Here is a 21,399-nt window from a genome sequence, read left to right as displayed (position 1 = left end):
GGCCTTCGACACGGTCTCCCACAGTGTTCTCCTAAGGAAACGGGCAGCCCGTGGCGTGGACAGGCTCACTCTTCTCTGGTGGAGAACTGGCTGGAGGGCCGTGCCCGGAGGGCGGTGGTGAATGGAGTTGGGTCCGGCTGGCGTCCCGTTACGAGTGCTGTCCCCCAGGGCTCAGTTCTGGGGCCCGTCTTGTTGAATGTCTTTATGGATGGCCTCGATGAGGGGATGGAGTGTTCCCTCGGTCAGTTTGCAGAGGACACCGAGTCGGGAGGATGTGTCGATCCACCTGAGGGCAGGGAGGCCCTGCAGAGGGACCTGGATAGGCTGAGCAGCTGGGCTGAGCTCGTGGGGTGAGGTTCAGTAAGGCCAAGTGCCGGGTGCTGCACTGTGGCCACCATAACCCCATGCAGTGCTGTAGGGGCAGAACGGCTTGAGGAATGGAGAGAGGAAAAGGAGCTGGGGGTGTTGGCTGATGCTCGGCTCAACGTGAGCAGTGTGCCCACGTGGCCAAGAAGGCCAACGGCATCCTGGCCTGGATTAGAGACATTGCAGCCAGCAGGAGCAGGGAGGTGAGCATCCCCCTGAGTCCCATAGAGACCCATAGGGACCCATTTAGGGATTGGATTGAGCAGTTGGGTTGGGATGGTGACAGGAGGATGTGGGACTGGATGATCTTGGAGCTCCTTTCCAACCTCATGAACCTATGGACCTATAGAGACCCATAGGGACCCATAGAGACCCATAGGGACCCATAGAGACCCATAGGGACCCATAGGGACCCATTTAGGGATTGAATTGAGCAGTTGGGTTGGGATGGTGACAGGAGGATGTGGGACTGGATGATCTTGGAGCTCCTTTCCAACCTCATGAACCTATGGACCCATGAACCTATAGAGACACATAGGGACCCATAGAGACCCATAGGGACCCATAGGGACCCATAGAGACCCATAGAGACCCATTTAGGGATTGGATTGAGCAGTTGGGTTGGGATGGTGACAGGAGGATGTGGGACTGGATGATCTTGGAGCTCCTTTCCAACCTCATGAACCTATGGACCCATGAACCTATAGAGACACATAGGGACCCATAGAGACCCATAGGGACCCATAGGGACCCATAGAGACCCATAGAGACCCATTTAGGGATTGGATTGAGCAGTTGGGTTGGGATGGTGACAGGAGGATGTGGGACTGGATGATCTTGGAGCTCCTTTCCAACCTCATGAACCTATGGACCCATGAACCTATAGAGACACATAGGGACCCATAGAGACCCATAGGGACCCATAGAGACACATAGAGACCCATAGAGACCCATTTAGGGATTGGATTGAGCAGTTGGGTTGGGATGGTGACAGGAGGATGTGGGACTGGATGATCTTGGAGCTCCTCTCCAACCTCATGAACCTATGGACCCATAGAGACCCATAGGGACCCATAGGGACCCATAGAGACCCATAGGGACCCATAGGGACCCATAGGGACCCATTTAGGGATTGGATTGAGCAGTTGGGTAGGGATGGTGACAGGAGGACGTGGGACTGGATGATCTTGGAGCTCCTTTCCAACCTCATAAACCTATGGATCTATAGAGACCCATAGGGACCCATAGGGACCCATAGGGACCCATTTAGGGATTGGATTGAGCAGTTGGGTAGGGATGGTGACAGGAGGGTGTGGGACTGGATGATCTTGGAGCTCCTCTCCAACCTCATGAACCGCTGGGCCCGTGCTAAAGGGTGACATCCACACTTACCCTCTCGGGGCGATTTAGTCCCTTGTACTAATGTTATCGTTGGGTTCGTATTTTCACTTCTCCTGGAGATGATGTAACCTTCCCATCCTCAGCATCGATGGGGCCTCTCACACGGAGGCGCGAGTGCAGCCCTTCTCTGCCGTGCGCACACTGTTTCTGTAGTTACGAGAACGAGAAAAGGTCCCTCCCCACATGGGCTTAACGAAGTTTCGTTCCAGGTTTTTATTAACGCTTGATCTCCTGGCTTTATCTTGTGTACGGTAAATCCTAAGGGGGTACTTTGAGCCAACAGCCCCTTTTCTTAGTTCTTCCAAGTTCTCAGTTCGAGTTATATGTTGCTGTATGGTACTCTGTCCCACTGTGGGGTGATCGATGGGAAGTCCCTGAGTATAAGGCATTCCATACAGCATCTCACAGGGGGATATCCCATGTTCTGAATTGGGCATACTCCTAATATTAAGTAAGGCTAAAGGTAAGCATTTTATCCAAGACGTCTTAGTTTCTAACCTTAACTTAGTTATCTGGGCCTTCAGGTGCCATTCGTCCTTTCTCCCCGCCCCGACTTGGTGGATGCCACGGGGTGTGGTATCCCCCCCTCACCCCCAGGGCTTCTGCTCGGCCTTTCAAAACTAGGAGGTAAAACGAGTTCCTTGATCGGAGTCAATTACCCCTATCAAACCATACCTGGGGATAATATCTTCCGAGAGATGTTTGGCCGCTGTCTGAGCGGTGGCGGAGTTGTGGAAACGCCTCCACCCAATGAGTTAATTGGTGTACTGTCACTAGTAGATACTTACACCTTCCTGCCTTCGGTAATTCAGCAAGATCTATGTGTACTCGTTCGAAAGGTCCGCGTGCCGACGGCCTTCCCCCGGAGGGTGTTTGTCGTAGATTTCCTTTGTTAACCTTCTGGCAAATTCAGCAGCCTCTTGTTTCTTGCTTTGCTGCTTCAAATATCCCTACGCACCCATAGAATGTTTAGAGACGATCTGCCGATGCCCCACTTCCCCCGTGGGCTCTCTGTGCGTTTGCTGCACAATTCTTTGGGCCAAGTTCTTGGGTAATAATGCCCGGCCCTCGGGCAAAACCCACTTATCGTCAGCCCGCTTCACTCCGAATTTCTCAGAGCTCTGTTTCTTTTTGAGAAGAGATTTTTGGTGTCGCCTTTTTTCACCTTGGGCTCTTATTTCTCTCCAGTTAGCCTGCCCCTTTTCCCTCCTCATGTGCCCCATTAACTCAGTGTCCATTGAAGGACGCCGTTGAGCTGGGGGGCTTCTAGTTCCTCTCGCCTTGCTTTTATTCCTTCCAGCCCTTCTGGAGGATATATACATATATATTTTGGTACTCCATGTACAAAAGTGCCACTGGTGTCCATACAATTTCCCTTCAGAGCCTCTAGTAAGAGAGCTGCATTATGTTTTTCATTTTCTAACCGTCCTTTGAGTTCATCTGTCCATTTCTGCAGAGTTTTAAGCAGATCCTGAAGTGACTCAAGTTTGGCTTTCTGATTTCAACTGCTGCTCACGGAATTCGATGGCTGCCACCGGAGCCGGATCGAATGCTGCGCAAATAATTCCCTTCCCTTTTCCAGCTCGGGGACGGCCGTTTTTGTGCAGGATACGGTCTGAGACACTGCAAGTTACGGCAGTTGTGCCGTGCCCAGTCCACCTCTGTTAACGAGGGTCCGGCACCACGCCTTTCTGACAGGTCCAATAGCACCTCTTCACTTCTCATTGCGAGCACACCGTCGCTCGTTTCTCTGTACTCAGAAAAGGTCTGCGCCGAGGGAGAGGACGGAGGGGGGCACACCGAAAGACGAAAGCTAAAGACAGCACTTTCATGAGCTGCAGTAAATGAACTTCTCGGAGGGGTGCACAGCCCCTCGCTTCCCCGAGCTCAACGCTTACGGGTGGGATTCCCACTTTTCCTGCGGTTCCTTTCGGATGCCACCGCTGGGGATGGATTTCTTCCTCATCTTTCTGCGTGACAACACACAGTCTTGAAGCTCTCCCTCCTTCATTTATGGCAAGGTTTATTCCTAATACCACTATGAAATCCCGCCCCACTAAGCTATGTTCTGCCCCGGGGACCACTAATAAATTCCCTAAACCAATTTTTGTTTCGGCTTCCATCGTTACACCGTTTTATTTTCACTTTCATTATTTTTGTTCCCCTTTTTCCAATTGGGGCCCAGAAGGGTTCGTGCTTCGCCCTGACTCCCAGGCTTTTATCCTTGCTCACTATACACCCTTTAGTTTCTGCATTGTGGACCTTTCAGCTCCTGTCTTACGAATATCGTTTCTTCCACCCGGGGACCTACTTTTAACCTCATGGTGGGCTCCCTAGTTGCTCTCGTCCCCAGGATGTATACAGCCCCCACACCCCATTCCTTAAACGCACCCACCCTGCCGCGTTATGGACTCGTTTATCTATTTTACACTTGGGTTCAGTGTCCTTCCTTCCCACGATAATGCCATTGCATTCCTCGTTCGGATCCCTTTTGCGGAGGCTTTCCAGTGCCCTTATTAATACTCCCCAGGTTTTCTCTTTTCTTAGGGATTTCTTTCCTCCTTTTCCACCTCTCTTACAGCCGCGACATTCGGGCCTTTGCTTTTTGTTCCTCCTCACCCCACCTCACAAATACTCCCCGTGCTTCTCTCCGTAATTATCGAGTCCCCGTTTCTGCCAATCTTCCAACTCTTCCGATTTCTCCCTGCCGTCCGTCCACGTGCCGGCCACAATCTGGTTTTTGCCTGCCCACCGGGCTGTCAGGGTCTCCTCAACCCTTTTGCCCACAGTCCATACCCTCCATTACGCTTTCCTATGCCGTTATCAATTGCACTTCCATACGCTACCTCGTCCCGTCTCCCTTCTCGCCTAAGAAGCGTTAGTTGGTCTGACAGCTGAAGTCCCATTCAGGGCTACGCCTTTCCTCCATGGGTCCGCCCTCCTCATTTAAAAGACAGAAACCCCCATCCTCGGACGCACCCGCAGACAAAACACAAGTGGTGTGCGCACGAAGAGAAGGACGACGTCGGTTGCTGTCGCTCGCTTCGTCCGTCTCATCTCCGGCCGCTTCGGATCCGCTCGGGACCCGCACTCGGAGCCCAGCACGCGCGCTCACGACTCACAAACCTCGGCCAGCGCACCCGCTCAGCTCTCGTTCGTTTTCCACCCCACATTTCAACAGACTCTCCGTAACGGACCATCGTTTCTCGCTTTGTTTTGTTTTCCCTTTCGGGGATGGCCCATGTCCCCACTACTCTGCCGTTCACCGCAGCGGACTGTCTGGGGGTACTTCAAGTAGTTCGCTCCTTCCTCATCCTCGGGGCCCCTCCGTGGGTCCCTCCTGGGGTCAGCGGATTTCAACTTTCCCTGCCCCGTGTCCTTATTGCGGGCTTTCCTTCTTTAAGCTATTTCCCCTCCTAATTCTCGGTGATCTGTTCCCTTCCTCTGGGCCTCTGTGCGGGTCCCTGGGAATTTCTACCCTGGGAATTTCAGCGTAGCTCTCTCCAGCCGCACCTCGCCCTCCCGACCGGGCGATGCTCACAGTCCGATGCTCTCACCCGGATCTTCGTGCACAAGAATCACGGGATATTTACTGCAGTTTTCCCAAGGGAGCTCTTGTCCTTGCTCATGGCTTTCCCAAGTTCGTGCGGTGCGAAAGGTCGGGCAAGGATCCTTTTCTCCCGACGCTAGCGGAAGGGCAGGGCGCCTCCCGAGTCAGGACGTCCCGCTCGGATCCCGTCGCATCACGTCGGGGTCACCCATTTCTCATAGACGCTCAGAGTCCAATCTGAGGTTTTAGAATATTTTATTATAATCGAAAGGTGAAAAGCAATCAGCCAGCAGCGCTGGCTGTGCCGGGGAGTCTCGCTCCACCAACGACACACCGCAAAGAAAGAAATACCTATTTCAAGGTGTATGGGAACTGCTGAATCACGGCCTGAACCACTGATTGGTCACCTGAGGTGAGCACCAAGTCAGCCATGGGGGCACAGGTGAAGGTGATATACCTGTGTGGGTGGAAGGGGTGGAGCCTAGTTCCTCCTCTCTCAAACCCCATTTAAGGGCTGACCACCACCAGGGAAGGATCTCTTCTTGGAGATCCCTCCCATGTGGAGTCCTCTGCGAGCCTTGTCATCTTAAAGGTGAGCCATCTTCTCTTTTGTATTACCTGTATAACTGTTTGTATAGAACTACTTGAAATATACCATCTTCTATACTATTCCCTGGTGGAGTATCGTCATTAGGAGTTATTTACTCTACACAAGGTACAGTTCATACTGATTCATCACATTCCAAACTCTGATTTATAGAGAGGATTACACGTCAGGGTTCATTTTGATGTAAATCTTCAAACCTCGAAGGGGAAGAGCCCCTCGCTGTGCGTTGTTAGGAGGGGCAGCGATAAGCTTAACACAGCTGGCCCAACAGAGACATCAGTGAGGGAGGAGCACCTTGGGCGCCACGTGGGCCTTTTCCAGGGCTCGGCTTCCCCGAGCTCAGCAGTGATCCACGGCCCCACGGCCCGGCCCACGTTGTCTTTGGAGGGACGCGTCGGTAAACGCGGGGACGGGGCGGCCGCGCTCCGATGCTTCTTGACCCCGCGGGGCCGCCGTGGTCGGAGCGGTGCGCACGCGCAGGAGCTCCGCGTTGAGTTTCGTCGCGTTTGTCCGTTGCGCCGTGGCCGGAGTGGTGCGCATGCGCAGCAGCTCCTGTCGCTTTTTCGTTATTGTGGGCGCCGCCGCGCTCGCCATGCAGCCGGAGGGGCCGTGTGAGCCCGGTTTCGTGGGGATCCGCTTCTGCCAGGAGTGGTGAGGGGACCGAGCCCGGGACCGAGCCCGAGTGTGGCTCCGGCCGCGGCCCCGCGCTGATTTCGCGTCTCTCCTTAGCAACAACATGCTGTACCCCAAGGAGGACAAGGAGAGCCGCGTGCTGCTTTACGCGGTGAGATCCCGCGCGCCCCCGAGCGTCCCTCGGAGCCGGGGCCGGGCCGTGACCCTCCCCATCCCCATCCCCATCCCCATCCCCATCTGTGCCCCCCAGTGCCGCAACTGCGACTACCAGCAGGAGGCCGACAGCAGCTGCATCTACGTCAACAAGATCACGCACGAAGTGGAGTGAGTGCGGACCCCCGTGGGGCCCGGCCGCGCCCCCCCCCTCCTCGAGCTCCTTCCCCCCTCCTCGAGCTCCTTCCCCCCTCCTCGAGCCCCGCCCCCCTCCTCGAGTTCCGGCCCACTTCTCGAGCCCCGCCCCCCCTCCTCGAGCCCCGCCCCCCCTCCTCGAGCCCCGCCCCCCCTCCTCGAGCCCCGCCCCCCCTCCTCGAGCCCCGCCCCCCCCTCCTCGAGCCCCGCCCCCCCTCCTCGAGCCCCGCCCCCCTCCTCGAGCCCCGCCCCCCGCCTCGAGCTCCGCCCCCCGCCTCGAGCTCCCCACTTCAGGGGGTCCTAAGGCGGAGGTTGGGGCAAAGAGAGCGGAGGGGGTCGTTAGCGAGGGAGGCGGTGGGGTCCTTAACGAGCTCGGGCGCTGCGGGGTAACGAAGCTCTGCTCCTGTCCTGGCAGCGAGCTCACGCAGATCATCGCTGACGTCTCCCAGGACCCCACGCTGCCGCGCACCGAGGACCACCCCTGCCAGAAGTAAGGAGGATCCGGGGGGTCCCTGTGCAGGGACGTGAGGGGCTCCCTCGGGCGCAGCGGGCGTCCCCAGCCCCGCCGCTCTCCCTCTGGGCTCCCACCTTCCCGACGTCGGGGCCGCGCCGTCCTTGCCGTGTTCCTGCTGCGGGGCTCCGCCGTCCCCTGCACGTCGGCTCCCGACGGCTCCGTGCCTTCCCCGTGGGGCTGCCGAGCATCCCCTCCCGTGCTCTCTGTGCCACGCGGGGGCCCCGCCGCGTCACCGCCGTCCTTTCTCTCCCCCAGGTGTGGGCACAAGGAGGCCGTTTTCTTCCAGTCGCACAGCGCGAGAGCGGAGGTGAGGCTCCCCCCCGGCTCCCGCGGCCTCCCCGCTGCCGCCGCCGCCCCTTCCTATCCCTCTGCTGCGACCGCCGCCTCCCCCTCCCCTGCAGGATGCCATGAGGCTCTACTACGTCTGCACAGCCCCGCACTGCGGCCACCGCTGGACCGAGTGACGGCTGCGGCCCGGAGCCGGGATGCTCCCCCCACGCTGCTGCTGGCTGCCGTGGCCCCCCCGCCGCAGTCGCAGTCCCTCCCCGATCCTGTGGGGACGGCCTTGCCATACAGAGACGTCTGCCTGACGGCAGTGGGTCGTGGCCGTGCATCTGTGGGGCGGCAGGGGGTGGGAGGCGGGGCGGTGGGTCGTGGCGGTGGGGAGGGTGTGATCACCTGGGTGCCATGGGGAGGGGGAGGGTCTGATCCCCTGGGTGCCCTCAGGGGGAGGGGCAGGGTCTGATCCCCTGGGTGCCATGGGGGGGAGGGGCAGGGTGTGATCCCCTGGGTGCCATGGGGAGGGGGAGGGTCTGATCCCCTGGGTGCCATGGGGGGGAGGGGCAGGGTGTGATCCCCTGGGTGCCATGGGGAGGGGGAGGGTCTGATCCCCTGGGTGCCATGGGGAGGGGGAGGGTCTGATCCCCTGGGTGCCCTCAAGGGGAGGGTGTGATACCCTGGGTGGCCTCAAGGGGAGGGGGAGGGTCTGATCCCCTGGGTGCCCTCAGGGGGAGAGGGAGGGTCTGATCCCCTGGGTGCCCTCAGGGGGAGGGTCTGATCTTCTGGGTGCCATGGGGAGGGGGAGGGTCTGATCCCCTGGGTGCCCTCAAGGGGAGGGTGTGATCCCCTGGGTGCCATATGGGGAGGGTCTGATCTCCTGGGTGCCCTCAAGGGGAGGGTCTGATCCCCTGGGTGCCATGGGGGGGAGGGGGAGGGTCTGATCCCCTGGGTGCCATGGGGGGGAGGGGGAGGGTCTGATCCCCTTGGTGCCCTCAGGGGGAGGGGGAGGGTCTGATCCCCTGGGTGCCCTCAGGGGGAGAGGGAGGGTCTGATCCCCTGGGTGCCCTCAGGGGGAGGGTCTGATCTTCTGGGTGCCATGGGGAGGGGGAGGGTCTGATCCCCTGGGTGCCCTCAAGGGGAGGGTGTGATCCCCTGGGTGCCATATGGGGAGGGTCTGATCTCCTGGGTGCCCTCAAGGGGAGGGTCTGATCCCCTGGGTGCCATGGGGGGGAGGGGGAGGGTCTGATCCCCTGGGTGCCATGGGGGGAGGGGGAGGGTCTGATCCCCTGGGTGCCATGGGGGGAGGGGGAGGGTGTGATCCCCTGGGTGCCATGGGGGGAGGGGGAGGGTCTGATCCCCTGGGTGCCATGGGGAGGGGGAGGGTCTGATCCCCTGGGTGCCATGGGGAGGGGGAGGGTCTGATCCCCTGGGTGCCATGGGGGGGAGGGTCTGATCCCCTGGGTGCCATGGGGGGAGGGGAAGGGTCTGATCCCCTGGGTGCCCTCAGGGGGAGGGTCTGATCCCCTGGGTGCCATGGGGGGAGGGGAAGGGTCTGATCCCCTGGGTGCCCTCAGGGGGAGGGTCTGATCCCCTGGGTGCCATGGGGAGGGGGAGGGTCTGATCCCCTGGGTGCCATGGGGGGAGGGGGAGGGTCTGATCCCCTGGGTGCCCTCAGGGGGAGGGGCAGGGTCTGATCCCCTGGGTGCCCTCAGGGGGAGGGGCAGGGTCTGATCCCCTGGGTGCCATGGGGGGGAGGGGCAGGGTCTGATCCCCTGGGTGCCATGGGGAGGGGGAGGGTCTGATCCCCTGGGTGCCATCTGATCCCCTTTAGGATTAGGACCCCATTTGGGGGCCGGGTGGGTTCTGTGAGCCATGGGGTGGGGGACCCACGGCCTGGTTTGTGGGGGGAGCACGGGGAAGTGTGGGTCCTGTGGGGCCAATCTGGTGTCACCATGGGGTGACAGAGGAGCGCTGCGCGTGGGGGGGAATCTGTGCGTGACCGCGGTGGGAAATGGGAGGGACACGGGGCTGCGTGTGAGCCAGGTCGTGTTGAGAAGGGGACAGAGCCTGCGGGGGGTGGGGTGTGGGGGAGGGGACGGGTGGGGCAGGAGGGGACAGGAAGGGACAGGGTGGGGCAGGAGGAGATGGGGTGGAATAGGGATCACAGTGGGGCAGGAGGGGACAGGAAGGGACAGGGTAGGGCAGGAGGGGACGGGGTTGAATAGGGGATGGGGTGGGGCAGGAGGAGATGGGGTGGTATAGGGATCACAGTGGGGCAGGAGGGGATGAGAAGGGACAGAGTGGGGCAGGAGGGGACAAGGTAGGGCAGGAAGGGATTACGGTGGGGCAGGAGGGGATGGGGTGGAATAGGGATCATAGTGGGGCAGGAGGGGATGGGAAGGGATAGGGTGGGGCAGGAGGGGATGGGGTGGAATAGGGATCACGGTGGGGCAGGAGGGGACGGGGTGGGGCAGGAGGGGACGGGGTGGGGCAGGAGGGGACGGGATGAGAGCCCGAAGTGAAACCCAACTGAGGAGTGGGGCTCTCCGCCGCACCGGCGGAGCGGCATCGGGGCAGCTCTGCAGTGGGGCTCCTGCAGGGAAAGAGGGCCCCGTGAGCAGCGTGTGGGCTCGGGCTGCCGCGCTCCCACGGACGGCGCTGGGGGAAGCGGACCTTACCCGGCACGGTGGGATCGGGGCGCCCCGAAACGACAGCGAGGATGCGGGGGCATCAGCGCGGCCCCCCGGGCGCGGCCCCGCCGCCCCAGCGCTCGGCTCCCTTGGCACGCAGGAAGGCGAGCAGCCCCAGCAGCAGGTGGGCGAGGCCCAGCACCAAGCCCCCCACGCCCAGCAGCAGCTCGCTCCTGCCCGCGTGCGCCGGGGGCTCTGCAGGGACGGCACGCGTGGCTCGGCGTGGGGCCGCGCTCCCGCTGCAGGTGGCGGGGATCAGGTTGGGGGGGGGGCTTACCCCAGGGCTGGGTTTTGGGGTGCGGCAGGCTGGCGTGCTCCACGTGGCACACGTAGGTGTCCCCGTGCGGCTGCGGGCCGGGGTCGAGCAGCAGCAGGAGCTGGTAGGTCCAGTCCCCGTTGCATATGACGCCCGTGGACACCGCGCGCTCCGATTCCTCCTTCCCGTTGCGGAACCACTTCACCTCGATGTCCGGAGGGTAGAAACCCGAAACGTGGCACGCCAGGCGGGCACGATGCGCCGCGGAGCCCGACGGCAGCGCCACGACCCTCAGCCTGGGCTCTGGGAGGGGGACAGTGGCGGGGCGGAAGATGCACTCGTGAGATCACCTCTCTGAGTCACGACGGGACTCGTGAGATCACCTCTCTGAGTCACGATGGGACTCGTGAGCTCACCTCTCTTCTTTGAGTCACGATGGGACTCGTGAGCTCACCTCTCTGAGTCACGACAGGACTCGTGAGCTCACCTCTCTTTGAGTCACGACGGGACTCGTGAGCTCACCTCTCTTTGAGTCACGACGGGACTCGTGAGCTCACCTCTCTTTGAGTCACGACAGGACTCGTGAGCTCACCTCTCTGAGTCACGACAGGACTCGTGAGCTCACCTCTCTGAGTCACGACGGGACTCGTGAGCTCACCTCTCTGAGTCACGACGGGACTCGTGAGCTCACCTCTCTGAGTCACAATGGGACTCGTGAGATTACCTCTCTGAGTCACGACAGGACTCGTGAGCTCACCTCTCTTTGGGTCACGACGGGACTCGTGAGATCACCTCTCTGAGTCACGATGGGACTCGTGAGCTCACCTCTCTTCTTTGAGTCACGATGGGACTCGTGAGCTCACCTCTCTGAGTCACGACAGGACTCGTGAGATCACCTCTCTGAGTCACAATGGGACTCGTGAGATTACCTCTCTGAGTCACGACAGGACTCGTGAGCTCACCTCTCTTTGGGTCACGACGGGACTCGTGAGATCACCTCTCTGAGTCACGACGGGACTCGTGAGCTCACCTCTCTGAGTCACGACGGGACTCGTGAGATCACCTCTCTGAGTCACGACGGGACTCGTGAGCTCACCTCTGTGAGTCACGACGGGACTCGTGAGCTCACCTCTCTTCTTTGAGTCACGACGGGACTCGTGAGCTCACCTCTCTTCTTTGAGTCACGACGGGACTCGTGAGCTCACCTCTGTGAGTCACGACGGGACTCGTGAGCTCACCTCTCTTCTTTGAGTCACGACGGGACTCGTGAGCTCACCTCTGTGAGTCACGACGGGACTCGTGAGCTCACCTCTCTTCTTTGAGTCACGACGGGACTCGTGAGCTCACCTCTCTTCTTTGAGTCACGACGGGACTCGTGAGCTCACCTCTGAGTCACGACGGGACTCGTGAGCTCACCTCTGAGTCACGATGGGACTCGTGAGCTCACCTCTCTGAGTCACGACGGGACTCGTGAGCTCACCTCTCTTCTGCAGCGTCACGGGGGCCAGGATGTGGTAGTTGTGTGCGCAGAGCATCTCTGCCGCTGCCCTGTTCTTCTCCAGCACGTCGGGCTGCGCGTTGAAGAGCTCTGCCGAGGGCTCTCCCAGGACCGTGTCGGCCACGAAGAGCCCCACGTCGCTGTCGAAGTGCACGTACTGCTGCCGGTTGTAGACGTGGCGCACCACGAAGCGCACGCGCTCGGTGCCGTTCAGGAAGTGGCACTCGACGGAGGCGGACCACTGGAAAAAGGCTGCGGGCAACGGGGAGAAAAACCCACCACGGGAAGTGGTGCCGGGTGCCCAAAGCTGGGCCCGAAAACAGAGCTTGGGAGCAAAAATGCGACCAAAACCCCAAAGTTTCACCTTCGACTCGCAAAGCGCTGGCCCCAAATGGCACCAGAACGATAAACTTACACCCCAAACACAAACAACTTGAAACAAAACCCCAAATTGGCCTCAAAACGGCATCAAAACCCCACAGTTTGAACAGAAACGGCATCAGATACACAAAGTTGGAAGCGAAACGCAAAGCGTTGGCCCAAAAATGGCTCCAGAAGCACAAAGGGGCGCCTCAGACCCAAAGAATTTGATTCAAAACGCCAAAATTGGACACAAATGCCCAAAGAGGAACCCAAAATGGCACCAAAACCCCAAAGTTGGACCTAAAACCCCCCAAATTGGCCCCAAATTCAAAAATGGCACTGAATGGCACCAAAACCCAAAAGTTGGACCCAAAATGGCACCCAAATCCCAAGGTTGGAATGAAACCCCCCAAAATTGGCCCCAAGATGGCAACAAAACCCCAAAATTGGCACCTAAACCCCAAAGTTGGACCCGAAAAGGCAAGAGAATTGACACCAAAAGCCCCAAAGTGGCAAGAAAATAAGCAAAAACACCCCAACATCGGACCCAAACCCCACAATTAGCACCAAAAACCAAAAACTGGACCCAAAAATGGCAACAAATTCCCAAAATTGGTCCCAAATCCCCAAAGACGAACCCAGAAATCCTAATGCTTGGCACCAGAACCCCAAATTGCACCCAAAGCACCCCAAAATGGCTCCAAAACCCCAAAATTGGCATTAAAGCCCCAAAATCGGCACGAAAATGGGACCACAACCCGACATTTGGACACCAATCCCCAAAGATGAACCCAAAATTGGCACTAAAACCCCAAATTGCTCCCAAAATGTCACCAAAACCCCACAGTTGAACCCAAAGCTCCAAAAATTGGACCCTAAATGGCACAAAACCCCAAAGTTGGACCGCAAATGGCACCAAAACCCCCAAAGTTGGCCACAAAATGGCACTAAAGCCCACAAGTTGAACCCCAAACCCCAAATATCGGACCCTAAATGCCATCCAAACCCCAAACTTGGCCCCAAAGCCCCAAAACCGGCCACCGAGAAACAGAGAAAATGAGCACCAAAACCCCAAAGTTGGCCTTACCATGGCACCAGAACTCCAACATGGCACCAAAAACCCCAAAAAGTGGCACCAAACCCCCTCAAATTTGGCCCCGAACAAGCAAAGTTGGCTACAGTACGGCACCAAAACCCCAAATTGGACCCCAAGCTGCCAAACCTGGCAGCAAAATGGCACCAGAACCCCAACATTGGCATTAAAGCCCCAAACATGGCACGAAAATGGCACCAAACCTCAAAACTGGACGAAAGATGGGGCCCAAACCCCAAAATTGGCAACAAAACCCCAACATTGGCTCCGATATGGCACCAGAACCCCAAAACTGGCACTAAAACCACCCCAAATTGGCCCCGAGATGGCACCAAAACCCCGAAGTTGGACCCAAAAGCCCAACACTGGAACCAAAACCCCAGAGTTTGAGCCAAAATGGCACCAAAACCCCAAAGTTGGACCCCAAGCTGCCAAAATTGGCACCAAAATGACACCAAGACCCCAACATTGGCACCAAACCCTCAAAACAGGACCCAAATGCCCGAAATTGGCACCAAAATTGGCACCAAAACCCCAAAATTGAACCCAAAATAGACACCAAAGTCCCAAAGTTGGGCAGAAAACTCCCAAAATTGGCCCCAAATTCAAAATTGGGCCCCCAAATGGCCCCCAAACCCCAAATTTGAGCCCCAAATTCCCTGAAAAATCGGGAACCAAACCCCAAAATGACACAGAAAGCTGAAGTTGGACCCGAAATTGGAACCCAACCCCAAAATAGGCCCCAAAATGGCACCAAACCCAAAAATAGGCACCAAACCCCACATAAATTGGCCCCAAAATGGCACCAAACCCAAAAATAGGCACCAAACCCCACATAAATTGGCCCCGAGATGGCACCAGGACCCCAAAGCTGGAGCCAAACCCCCCAAATTGTCACCCACGCCCCCAAAGTGGCCCCAAGTGGCACCAAATCCCCCACATAGGCCCCCAAACCCCAATCGGTCCCAAACCCCGCAGCCCCTCCCCCTCCCCCTGCAGCCCCTCCCCCCCCATCCCGAGCCCCACGGCTCCGAGCGCCGCGCACGGGGTGGGGGAGAGCACCGGGAGACCCCGACAGGGACCGTCCCCAAAACCCCGTGAGCCCGAGCTCACCCGAAGGCGGCGTGCCAGCAGCCAGCCGTGCTCCCAGTGCCACCAGTGCCACCAGCGCGGCCCCCAGCACCACGACGCGGCCGCTCCCCATGGCTGTGTGCGGAGGAGGACGCCCCACGCCGCTGCTGTGGAGCAGTGGGTGCCCGCGCTGGGCGGCATCACCCGTCTCCGGGCAGAGCTCCGCTGCGGGTGCGTCAATCAGCCCCGGCACCACAGCGGGATCCTGGGCGGCATCCCGGGAAGGGCGGGAACTGCTTTCACTTGCGTTGCCTCAAAGCTTGCTCCGGGAGGGAGGCCGGCCCCGAGAGCCCACTTGGACGCCAAACGGCACCGAGAGCCCAGAGCTGGGCAACAAATGGCAAGGGGAGCCCCGAACGGCAAGGGGAGCCCCGAAATGGGGAAGGAGAGCCCCGAAATGGGCAAGAGGAGGCCCAAAATGGGCAAGGGGAGCCCCGAAATGGGGAAGGAGAGCCCCACGATGGGGAAGGAGAGCCCCAAAATGGGGAAGGAGAGCCCAGACGTGGACGCGAAATGGCAAGAAAACACCCAACACTGGCAAGAAAACACACAAAATGGGCAAGAAGAGCCCAGAGATGGACCCAAAATGGGCAAGGAGAGCCCCAAAACGGGCAAGCGGAGCCCCAAAATGGGCAAGGAGAGCCCCGAAATGGGCAAGAGGAGGCCCAAAATGGGCAAGGAGAGCCCAGAGCTGGGCAACAAATGGCAAGGGAGCCCCGAACGGGCAAGGGGAGCCCCGAAATGGGGAAGGAGAGCCCCAAAATGGGCAAGAGGAGGCCCAAAATGGGCAAGGAGAGCCCAGAGGTGGACGCGAAATGGCAAGAAAACACCCAACACTGGCAAGAAAACACACAAAATGGGCAAGGAGAGCCCCAAAATGGGCAAGGGGATCCCCGAAATGGGGAAGGAGAGCCCCAAAATGGCAAGAGGAGCCCAGAGGTGGACCCAAAATGGCAAGAAAACACCCAAAACGGGCAAGGAAAGACACAAAATGGGCAAGGGGAGCCCCAAAATGGGGGAGGAGAGCCCCAAAATGGGGAAGGAGAGCCCAAAATGGGCAAGAGGAGCCCAGACGTGGACGCGAAATGGCAAGAATACACCCAAATCTGGCAAGAAAACACACAAAATGGGCAAGGAGAGCCCCAAAATGGGCAAGGAGAGCCCCAAAATGGGCAAGAAGCGCCCAGATGTGGACCCGAAATGGCAAGAAAACACCCAAATCTGGCAAGAAAAGCAAGAAGAGCCCAGACATTGGCAAGAAATGGCAAGGAGACCCCCGAACGGGCAAGGATAGCCCCAAGATGGGCAAGAAGAGCCCCAAAATGGGCAAGAGGAGGCCCAAAGTGGGCATGGAGAGCCTCAAAATGGGCAAGGAGAGCCCAGAAGTGGACCCAAAATGGGCAAGAAAACACCCAAAACTGGCAAGAAAACACACAAAATGGGCAAGAAGAGCCCAGAGATGGTCCCAAAATGGGCAAGGAGAGCCCCAAAATGGGCAAGAGGAGGCCCAAAGTGGGCAAGGAGAGCCCCAAAATGGGCCAGAGGAGGTCCAAAATGGGCAAGGAGAGCCCCGAAATGGGGAAGAAAAGGCCCAAAATGGAGAGAGGAGGCCCAAAATAAGCAAGACGAGGCCCCAAATGGGCAAGAAGAGCCCGGAGGTGGAGTGGAAAGCAAGGAAATTTGCACCAACAACTCCCATGTTTGGTAAGAAATTGGCATAAAAAACCCCAAAAATGGACCCGAAAACCCCCAAAATTGGCACCAAAATGGCAAAAGTGAATCAAAATCCCCAAAATTGGCACCGAAACCCCAGAGTGTGAACTTAAATGGCAACAAAACCCCCAACACTGCATACAAAATGGCACCAAAACTCCAAAATTGGAACCAAAATGGCAACAAAACGCCAAGAACTGTCTCTAAAACACCAAAATTGGCCCCAAAATGGCACCAAAACCCAAACGTTGGACCCCAAGCCCCTGAAAAATTGGCAATAAAACCCTAGAATGGCACCAAAACCCCAATCTGGGACCCAAAATTGGCACCAAAATCCCAAGGGTGGAATGAAACCCCCAAAATTGGCCCCAAGATGGCAACAAAACCCCAAAACTGGCAAGAAGAGCCCCAAAATTGGCCTTACCATGGCACCAGAACTCCAAAATGGCACCAAAAACCCAAAAAGTGGCACCAAACCCCCTCAAATTTGGCCCCAAACAAACAAAGTTGGACCCAGTAAGGCACCAAAACCCAAAACTGGACACAAATCTCCAAAGATGAACCCAAAATTATCACCAAAACCCCAAAGTTGGACTCTAAACATCCAAAATTCCTCCAAAACCCCTAAAGTTGCCCCAAGTTGGAACCAGAAACCAAAACAATTGGCACCAAAATCCCAAAGGTAGGCAGCAAAACAGAAAACTGCTCCCAAATGTCACCAAAACCCCAAACTGGCACTAAAACCACCCCAAATTGGCCCCGAGATGGCACCAAAACCCCGAAGTTGGACCCAAAAGCCCCAACACTGGAACCAAAACCCCAGAGTTTGAGCCAAAATGGCACCAAAACCCCAAAGTTGGACCCCAATCCCCCAAATTAGCACTAGAAGTAAAAAAATTGGCACTGAATGGCACCAAAACCCAAAAGTTGGACCCAAAATGGCACCAAAACCCCCAAAGTTGGACAAAAAAACCCTGAAAACTTGACAACAAAACCCCAGAATGGCACCAAAACACAAAAGCTGAACCCAAAATGGCACCAAAACCCCAAAGTGGGACCCAAAATTGGCACCAAAATCCCAAGGTTGGAATGAAACCCCCCCAAAATTGGCCCCAAAATGGCAACAAAACCCCAAAATTGGCACCTAAACCCCAAAGTTGGACCCGAATTGGCAAGAGAATTGGCACCAAAAGCCCAAAGTGGCAAGAAAATAAGCAAAAACACCCCAACATCGGACCCAAACCCCACAATTAGCACCAAAAACCAAAAACTGGACCCAAAAATGGCAACAAATTCCCAAAATTGGTCCCAAATCCCAAAGACGAACCCAGAAATCCTAATGCTTGGCACCAGAACCCCAAATTGCACCCAAAGCACCCCAAAATGGCTCCAAAACCCCAAAATTGGCATTAAAGCCCCAAAATCGGCACGAAAATGGGACCACAACCCGACATTTGGACACCAATCCCCAAAGATGAACCCAAAATTGGCACTGAAACCCCAAATTGCTCCCAAAACGTCACCAAAACCCACAGTTGAACCCAAAGCCCCCAAAATTGGACCCTAAATGGCACAAAACCCAAAGTTGGACCCAAAATTCCCGGAAAACTTGGCACCCAAACCCCACAATTGGCAACAACATGGCATCAAAACCTGCACATTGCTCCCAAAATGGTTCCAAAAACCCAAAGTTAGACCTCAAGCCCCCACAATTAGCACGAGGACTACAAACATTGGCACCAAATGGCACCAAAACCCAAAAGCTGGACCCAAAATGGCACCAAAACCCCAAAGTTGGCACCTAAACCACACATGCGGCCCCAAATGGCACAAGAACCCCAAAATTGGCACGAGGATCCCCCAAATTGGCACTAAAATGGCACCAAAACCCAAAGGTTTGATGAAATACACCAAAAATAGCACCAAACCCCCCAAATTGGACCCCCAAACCCCCACAATTGGCACCGAAACCCCAAAGTTGGACCGCAAATGGCACCAAAACCCCCAAAATTGGCCACAAAATGGCACTAAAGCCCACAAGTTGAACCCCAAACCCCAAATATTGGACCCTAAATGCCATCCAAACCCCAAACTTGGCCCCAAAGCCCCAAAACCGGCCACCGAGAAACAGAGAAAATGAGCACCAAAACCCCAAAGTTGCCTTACCATGGCACCAGAACTCCAACATGGCACCAAAAACCCCAAAAAGTGGCACCAAACCCCCTCAAATTTGGCCCCGAACAAGCAAAGTTGGCTACAGTACGGCACCAAAACCCCAAATTGGACCCGAACTGGCACCAAAACCCCAAACTTTGACCCCAAAGGCCAAAAATTAGCACATAAACCCCACAACTGACAAAAATATGGCATCCAAACCTCCAAATTGCATCCAAAATGGCACCAAAACCCCCAAAATTGTCTCCAAAGACCCCAAAATGGCCCCAAAATGGCACCAAAACCCCAACGTTTGACCAAAAATGGCACCAGATCCACAAAGTTGGGCATAAAACCCAAAACATTGTCGCCAAGACCCCAAAACTGGCCCCCAAATGTCACCAAAACCCCAAAGATTCACTCAAAATGGCACCAGATCCACAAAGTTGTAGCAAAGTAGCACCAAAACCCCAAGCATGGACCCAAAACTCCCAAAATTGGCCCCAAAATGGCATCCAAACCCAAAAATAGGCACCAAACCCCACATAAATTGGCCCGAAAATGGCAGCAAGACCCCAAAGCTGGAGCCAAACCCCCCCAAATTGTCACCCAAGCCCCCAAAGTGGCCCCAAATGGCACCAAACCTCAAAACTGGATGAAAAATGGGGCCCAAACCCCAAAATTGGCAACAAAACCCCAACATTGGCTCCGATATGGCACCAGAACCCCAAAACTGGCACTAAAACCACCCCAAATTGGCCCCGAGATGGCCCCAAAACCCCGAAGTTGGACCCAAAAGCCCCAACACTGGAATGAAAACCCAGAGTTTGAGCCAAAATGGCACCAAGAACCCCAAAGTTGGATCTAAAACCCCCCAAATTGGCCCCAGATTCAAAAATGGGCCCCCAAATGGCCCCCAAACCCCAAATTTGAACCCCAAATTCCCTGAAAAATCGGGAACCAAACCCCAAAATGACACAGAAAGCTGAAGTTGGACCCGAAATTGGAACCCAACCCCACATAAATAGGCCCCAAAATGGCCCCAAACCCAAAAATAGGCACCAAACCCCACATAAATTGGCCCCGAGATGGCACCAGGACCCCAAAGCTGGAGCCAAACCCCCCAAATTGTCACCCACGCCCCCAAAGTGGCCCCAAGTGGCACCAAATCCCCCACATAGGCCCCCAAACCCCAATCGGTCCCAAACCCCGCAGCCCCTCCCCCTCCCCCTGCAGCCCCTCCCCCCCCATCCCGAGCCCCACGGCTCCGAGCGCCGCGCACGGGGTGGGGGAGAGCACCGGGAGACCCCGACAGGGACCGTCCCCAAAACCCCGTGAGCCCGAGCTCACCCGAAGGCGGCGTGCCAGCAGCCAGCCGTGCTCCCAGTGCCACCAGTGCCACCAGCGCGGCCCCCAGCACCACGACGCGGCCGCTCCCCATGGCTGTGTGCGGAGGAGGACGCCCCACGCCGCTGCTGTGGAGCAGTGGGTGCCCGCGCTGGGCGGCATCACCCGTCTCCGGGCAGAGCTCCGCTGCGGGTGCGTCAATCAGCCCCGGCACCACAGCGGGATCCTGGGCGGCATCCCGGGAAGGGCGGGAACTGCTTTCACTTGCGTTGCCTCAAAGCTTGCTCCGGGAGGGAGGCCGGCCCCGAGAGCCCACTTGGACGCCAAACGGCACCGAGAGCCCAGAGCTGGGCAACAAATGGCAAGGGGAGCCCCGAACGGCAAGGGGAGCCCCGAAATGGGGAAGGAGAGCCCCGAAATGGGCAAGAGGAGGCCCAAAATGGGCAAGGGGAGCCCAGAGGTGGACGCGAAATGGCAACAAAACACCCAACACTGGCAAGAAAACACACAAAATGGGCAAGGAGAGCCCCAAAATGGGCAAGGAGAGCCCCAAAATGGGGAAGGAGAGCCCCAAAATGGGCAAGGAGAGCCCAGAGGTGGACGCGAAATGGCAAGAAAACACCCAACACTGGCAAGAAAACACACAAAATGGGCAAGGAGAGCCCCAAAATGGGCCAGACGAGGCCCAAAATGGGCAAGAGGAGCCCAGAGGTGGACCCGAAATGGCAGCAAAACACCCAAAACAGGCAAGAAGAGCCCCAAAATTGGTCTTACCATGGCACCAGAACACCAAAATGGCACCAAAAACCCTGAAATGTGGCACCAAAACCCCGAAAAATTGGCCCCAAACAAAGTTGGACCCAATATGGCACAGAAACCCCAAAGTTGGACACCAAGCAGACAAAATTGGCACTAAAATCGCACCAAAACCCAAAAGTTTGACGAAATACACCAAAAATGGAAACTAAATAGCACCAAACCCCCCAAATTGGCACCGAAACCCCCACAATTGGCACCGAAACCCCAGAGTTGGACCCCAAATGGCAACAAAATCCCCAAAGTTGGCCACAAAATGGCACTAAAACCCACAAGTTGAACCCCAAACCCCAAATATTGGACCCTAAATGCCATCCAAACCCCAAACTTGGCCCCAAAGCCCCAAAACCGGCCACCGAGAAACAGAGAAAATGAGCACCAAAACCCCAAAGTTGGCATTACCATGGCACCAGAACTCCAACATGGCACCAAAAACCCCAAAAAGTGGCACCAAACCCCCTCAAATTTGGCCCCGAACAAGCAAAGTTGGCTACAGTACGGCACCAAAACCCCAAATTGGACCCGAACTGGCACCAAAACCCCAAACTTTGACCCCAAAGGCCAAAAATTAGCACATAAACCCCACAACTGACAAAAATATGGCATCCAAACCTCCAAATTGCATCCAAAATGGCACCAA

At 57.0% G+C, this 21,399-nt stretch overlaps 2 protein-coding genes across 2 annotated transcripts; one reads left to right on the top strand and one right to left on the bottom strand.

The window, feature by feature from the left end:
• The first annotated feature begins 6,513 nt into the window (after nt 1-6,513).
• On the top strand, nt 6,514-7,918 carry LOC136055715 (DNA-directed RNA polymerase II subunit RPB9). Its single transcript, XM_065747580.1, has 6 exons — nt 6,514-6,575; nt 6,654-6,708; nt 6,808-6,881; nt 7,321-7,395; nt 7,675-7,726; nt 7,821-7,918. The coding sequence occupies exons 1-6, from the start codon at nt 6,517-6,519 to the stop codon at nt 7,881-7,883; spliced, it is 378 nt and encodes a 125-aa protein (XP_065603652.1). The 5' UTR covers nt 6,514-6,516; the 3' UTR covers nt 7,884-7,918.
• Nucleotides 7,919-10,428: 2,510 nt separating this feature from the next.
• Nucleotides 10,429-14,802, bottom strand: LOC136055711 (class II histocompatibility antigen, B-L beta chain-like). Its single transcript, XM_065747574.1, has 4 exons — nt 14,712-14,802; nt 12,125-12,394; nt 10,666-10,947; nt 10,429-10,583 (listed from the first exon to the last, which is right to left on the bottom strand). The coding sequence occupies exons 1-4, from the start codon at nt 14,800-14,802 to the stop codon at nt 10,429-10,431; spliced, it is 798 nt and encodes a 265-aa protein (XP_065603646.1).
• Between the last annotated feature and the right edge of the window lie 6,597 nt (nt 14,803-21,399).

Source organism: Cyrtonyx montezumae, unplaced genomic scaffold, assembly GCF_038088225.1.
Source record: "Cyrtonyx montezumae isolate F1298 unplaced genomic scaffold, pur_monq_1.0 scaffold_46, whole genome shotgun sequence".
Taxonomy (NCBI): Eukaryota; Metazoa; Chordata; class Aves; order Galliformes; family Odontophoridae; genus Cyrtonyx; species Cyrtonyx montezumae.
The sequence above is the reverse complement of the archived record's forward strand: the minus strand, read 5'-3'. Positions and strand labels throughout refer to the sequence as shown.